Here is a 5,801-nt window from a genome sequence, read left to right on the forward strand (position 1 = left end):
AGTCTACAAAGTGAAAACAAAACCAACCATACTTCAGCACAGCAATGTAATACCACCTTCATAAAGTGAACAGGGAAGGAAATAGCAAAGAAGAACCAGAGTAATGCTCTTCCCATTGCCGGTGTGGTGTGGTCTGGCTGCAGCACAGCGCATTAAACTAGAACAATGCACAGTGGAAGCATGAGAAAACAGTGCAGGTGTTTAACATGGTAAACTGCAGACAAGTGCAAGACTCTCTGCTGTAATGTGACAACGAAGACCCTGAACAATTCGCTCGCTGATGCAGTCTCACAAAAACAATGATTAACAGCATGACCTCACAGGCTTGAGTTTTGTTTTGAGGAAAAACACTGTTTACTTTGACTCTCTAAAAATATCCTGCTCCCCAGTGACCCATACCCCTTGGTCTGTCCATCCAGTCAGCTAAGCATTAGCTAACACTATGACTTCATTGGTATGTGGGCTGTACTGCCCTGCAGGTGTAGATCGCCTCTCTGTCAGCAGCACTCAAGAATATCTCCTTAGGAACAGGTCAGGGGGCGGGACAGTTCTGTCAATGAGTAAAGAAGCTGGAGGCTGTCTGCAGCTTCCTGTCAGCCAGGGGGGGAGGGGCCAGGTCATAATGCACCTGTATTATGCAAATGAATGCCTTGACAATGACAGAATCAGCTTGGAATTCCCCTGGACCCGCTGCTACATGACACCCTCCGCTCTTTGACACGCCCCTGCTGGTTAGTAAGAATATAAATAAGAGGGCTGTAGTAAGTATTGCCAGCAACAGGTGCATCAGTGATTGAGAAGTAGCAGGTTGAGTGATTAGTACACCTGCGGAAGAATATCATCTGTGGATTATTATTATTATTATTATTATTATTATTATTATTATTATTATTATTATTATTTTCAGACTTATCAGGTATGCACCTATATTTTTTATTTCATTATTAGCGTGGCTGTGTGGGAGTGGATATACTTTTTTTCTCGTAGGGAATTTCTTTTTTTTCGAAAGTTTTTTTGCTAAGAACAACTTCAAAAGTTTGACTTTTGGGATTTAAAAGAAAAAAAAAAAAAAAAGATGAAAAACTAGAAATCTTCACTGGAGCTGAACAACGTCATGTGAAGACATAAGCTGTGTGTGGTTCTGGGTTCAGTCACTGTACTGGCTTCAGCTATACTGTGTGTATGTATATATATATATAATGAAGGACAAGCAATTGATAAAGTGATAACTGAAAAGTCACTAATTTAATAATTAGCTGCAATATTTTGGCTTCTGCCTCCTTCAGAGAGCATGGTAGAAATAGGCAGGCAGGCTGATGCTGTTTTTCAAGTGTGAAAGCTGCACAGTGACTTGCAGATCAATGTTTTGAGAACACTGAGACACAGTTCTGAGGTACGGATCCAGTTCTAAAAGGATGCATTGTCTTCCAGGTTCAGTCCGTGTGTGTGTGTGTGTGTTTGTGTGTGTGTATACATATATGTGTGTATTTTGACAATGCAGTTTTTCTGCAGGAGAGCTGATGGCAGTGTCATACGAGTTCAGCCGCATTCTCACTAACGTCATGAGCACGGTGTACCAGACTGAGGAGAGCAACCCTGGAGGCATTTCTCTCCCAGACAGCAGGGAGCTCCTGCAGCCACTGTCCCTGGAATCACAGGGTAAGAGTCAGGCATGCTGGACACATCTCCCTTCTCTTACACAAGTTTGCCATAGAGATGTAAGGTAGCCTATTGAAAACATGGCAAACCATGGAAAGCTATAGTACATTTATTATTTATTGTGGTACTTTACTCACAATGTATTTACTGTTTTTTTAAACCCATGTTGATTAATTAAATCAAGCTGCACAAAGCCTTTTTTAAACTGCTTTAGAGGTGTTTATACTTTTCAAAAGAAATGTTAAAGAGGAGAATTTTTATTTTAAAAAAAAGTCCTTAAATAAAACTTTCCTTAAACCCCTGGTGTCAGGGGATGTGTTTCTTTCTAGTTCTGTGATGCTATGGGGTTACACTTTGGGAAAAAAGCCTTGTCTTCTGCTGAAGGCTGCTTGTGGTTCAATTAGAGAGTGCGTGACTAACTCTCACGCTGTACAAAGCCATTAACAGTGTAACTAGCGTTACAGCCAACATCCCAAGATAACAGCCTGTCAGCCGATTTGTGTTACTCTTCAATAAAATTGAAATACAGCAATATATGCCTGCTGCAACTGCCAATGTTTCTCGGCAACTGAAGTTTTATTAATTTATAGACTCTTTCAGTGTGTCAGGTGGCACTGTGATCGTACCCAGCAGTGTTTGAGGGTGGTACTGCACTTTGATTTACTGCTCTGTAGAGAATTCATTAAACTCAATAGACCAATACATATAAATCCAATCCAGTAAGGCGTGCATGAAACACACTGCAGACAGACAGTAAGCTAGAGAGATGGATAAATAGACAGACAAGCTGTGTTCAGTGATTGTGCTTCATTGAATGCGGTCCTCTTGCTGTATTTAGACCCCAGCAGCTGGTGCAGCGTCAAGCCGCAGTTCTGGAACAGGAACCACGTACTGCAGTGGATCAGCCACCACGTGGAGAAGTTCGACTACGATGCCAGCACCCTGGACATGTCCTACTGCACCATGGACGGGGCCACGCTGTGCCAGCTCTCCTGTGAATCCCTGCGCACCATGTTTGGGCCCCTGGGGGACCATCTGTACCGCAGCCTCTGTGAGCAAAACTGCAAGAGCCTGGCGTACGACGACCTCGACACCGCCTTCGAAGACGTCAGCTACATCATCCGAGGGGACGAGGGGGACCTGAGTCTGCTGGACACCGTCCGGTTCGGCGCAGGTGAGCAGAAAGACCTTCTCGCTGGCCATAACAGGGTGAAAGCGTGAAAGGAACAAACACAGCTAGCGTTTATGTAGCTCCTACTGTACATTCGATGTTATGTTGCACGCTGGTGCTCAATAACATAGACTTGGTAATTAACCTTGTGTAGCTATGCTCCTGAAAGTCCCATAGTGTAATAAACCCACAAATGGTCCATGTGGAGCACAGAGAGGTATGGTACAGCCTATGAAAAACATAGCAAAGATAGTATGAAAGAGCAGAATTACTGTTCAAGTTTACCATGGTTGCCCTTTATAAGAGATGCCTCTCTCTCAGGCTCTCCGGTAACCCTCTCTGACTCTTGTGCCCCCAGCCTGGGACAGTGACTTCAATATCATCATGGATCCTTCCTGGAGTGATACTGGCTATGAGTCCGGCCCCACCTCTCCCGACAGCCTCAACAGCTCCAGTGCAGGTAAGGCAGCTTCATCAGAGGTCATCACAAGAAAGTCTTAGAAGGGCTTCAGGAACACATCCTATCCGTTGTACCCATTGAGAGCCCATCTTTGAATCGTGTAGTTCATTATAAGCAGGGTAACAAGCGGTGGTTCTGCTTTGCAAATTCCAATGGAGACACGCTTCGATAAGAAAGAAACCAAGAAACAGTCATGCAACTCTCAACTTGGAAAACATACAAAGGCAGCTATTACCTAAAGAAGGGTTGGTATCAGTAGCAAAGGCTTTTTGTACAGTTGCAAGTTGCGCGGTTCTTTTTCCTTGTTAGCGGGAAGCAGCTGAGATCTGAGTGATGGGAAGGTATAATAACCGTGCCCGCAGCTGTGTCTTTTCTTGCAGTTTTAACAACTCTCTGCTTTTCCTTCCAGGATCCCAGAGATTCCAGACCCCTTGCTCTCCAGACTCCGTTGGAAGTGATTCGGACCTCGATTCATCCAAATCAAAATTCACCCCCACGACAGGTAAGCCTGAGGTGCTGCCGCTGCAGCTTCCCGCACCGCTGTCTTTACTGTACCGCTGCGTTCTCACTCGCTTACTGCGCCTCGTGTTATTGACGGGAACGCGTTTTGCTTTCAGATATGTACGTGAAGATCGAAGGCTGTGACCTGAAGCCCTGTAAGCGAGGGAGGGGGCGGCCCAGGAAGCTGAGCCGCAGCGTGGCGGACTGCATCGAGATCAAGAAGAGCAAACACGGTAAGCAGGGGGGTCCTGCGATGTACACATCTGCACCACGCAGTGTGAGGGGGCAGGATTACTACATTCAGAAACAGTGCACTCGTGGTAGGATATAGGGGTGACACTCAATCTGTGCACCGGTGTTGAGGATAAGGCAAGAGTGTCTGAAAAAGTAAACGTCAGCACTCGATGAATGCTAACAAGGCTAATAGTTGCTGAACTGAGCCCAAGACCATGCGGTTAATTTCCCGGTGCTATAATTCCTGAGCGTTTTGAATGCTGCAGCTACAGCTATCATTGTGGAGGTCTTGGGAAGTGTGTCATTCAAATATAGCTATTCAAGCATTTGTAAATTAATGGGCTTATTTTGATTAATGGCTGAAAGTATTTTTTATTTGCAAACAAACATGTAGCTCCTGCTATAGTGTAGCATGACCACTTGACCTGTAGAATCTGGATTTCTGCGCTACAGGGACTAGCTGTAAATGAGAGCGCTCCACAGAGTTCCACTTTGTTCCTGTATAACTTGTGCATTCCCTGTTTAAATGAAAGGATCACTGAGTGCACAACACAAATCCTAACCTCCGTACTCTCCCGGCAACAGCTCCTCGCGGGACCCACCTGTGGGAGTTCATTCGAGATATCCTGATCAGCCCGGAAAAGAACAACGGGCTGATGAAGTGGGAGGACCGTACAGAGGGGGTCTTCAAGTTCCTCAAGTCCGAGGCAGTGGCACAGCTCTGGGGGCAGAAGAAGAGGAACAGCAGCATGACGTACGAGAAGCTGAGCCGTGCCATGAGGTGAGAGGAGCGGCTCAAACCTTGTCCTTGTTTGTTCGTCTACACTCGTTTTTGTTTTCCTTGTTCTTTCTCATCCTCCTTCTACAGTGTTTTTCTATCCTCTTCTCTCTCTTTCTTATGACTGATTTATTAAACAGAATGTAGACTAAGTCTCTGAACAGCCAGGTCTATAGCGTGGTGAATGGGTTCAATCCGGGCGTTGCTTGACCTGCCACACAGCTTCACATGTCCCACCCCACCCCACTGACGTGTAGTCCTTTCATTGTCCCACAGGTACTATTACAAGAGAGAGATTCTGGAGCGAGTGGATGGCCGGAGGCTGGTCTATAAGTTTGGGAAGAACTCCAGTGGCTGGAAGCTGGGGGAAGTGAATAGTGGAAAGTGAGTGGCCCGAGTGGCGGCACTGTGAGGTGCTTGAGAGGCTCCGGGACAGAGCTGGGTTAACGCCTGGGGTCCTGTATGAGATAAAGACGGTGCGTTGGAAGGACTCGGGACGGCAGAGCCGCATTTGTGCTCTATTGTTTTAGACTCTCGCCAAAAAGTGGCAAAAGTGTGTGTGCGCCTTTTTGGCGTCAGGAAACAGTAAGCCAATATTTCGGCAATAAGTAGGTTGTATGAACCGCTAAAATGTAATTATTATTGTTGTTATTATTTTATGTTTTATTGTTAAAGTTATTGGCGACGATCCTGAGACGTTGACAATCACCAACCAGTCATTCAAACAGATAAAGCATTTGTTTTAATTATTTATATATACTCTTACATACACTATCGGTTTGAAAAACTGCGGCTTTAACTTTAAAAATGAATTGGTTGCCTCGTTACATCACAGCTGACGTTAATAATAATAGCAGTCCTTAAGGAGAACCAAGTGCAATGCCCTCAGCCGTGTCGTACAGCAGGGCATCAGAGCATCTACATGGCACTGCCTTCAATGTAGCTGATTGCTTGTGTGAGATTGCTTACCATCTCAAACGGATGCAATGATCCAGCCC

General features: G+C 45.4%; 1 protein-coding gene across 1 annotated transcript; it reads left to right on the top strand.

The window, feature by feature from the left end:
• Nucleotides 1-784: 784 nt before the first annotated feature.
• Nucleotides 785-5,541, top strand: elf3 (E74-like factor 3 (ets domain transcription factor, epithelial-specific)). The gene is made up of 8 exons (XM_041236175.1): nucleotides 785-916; nucleotides 1,513-1,659; nucleotides 2,498-2,833; nucleotides 3,189-3,290; nucleotides 3,700-3,792; nucleotides 3,908-4,024; nucleotides 4,611-4,806; nucleotides 5,080-5,541. The coding sequence occupies exons 2-8, from the start codon at nucleotides 1,521-1,523 to the stop codon at nucleotides 5,189-5,191; spliced, it is 1,095 nt and encodes a 364-aa protein (XP_041092109.1). The 5' UTR covers nucleotides 785-916; nucleotides 1,513-1,520; the 3' UTR covers nucleotides 5,192-5,541.
• The last annotated feature ends 260 nt before the right edge of the window (nucleotides 5,542-5,801 follow it).

Source organism: Polyodon spathula, chromosome 39, assembly GCF_017654505.1.
Source record: "Polyodon spathula isolate WHYD16114869_AA chromosome 39, ASM1765450v1, whole genome shotgun sequence".
Taxonomy (NCBI): Eukaryota; Metazoa; Chordata; class Actinopteri; order Acipenseriformes; family Polyodontidae; genus Polyodon; species Polyodon spathula.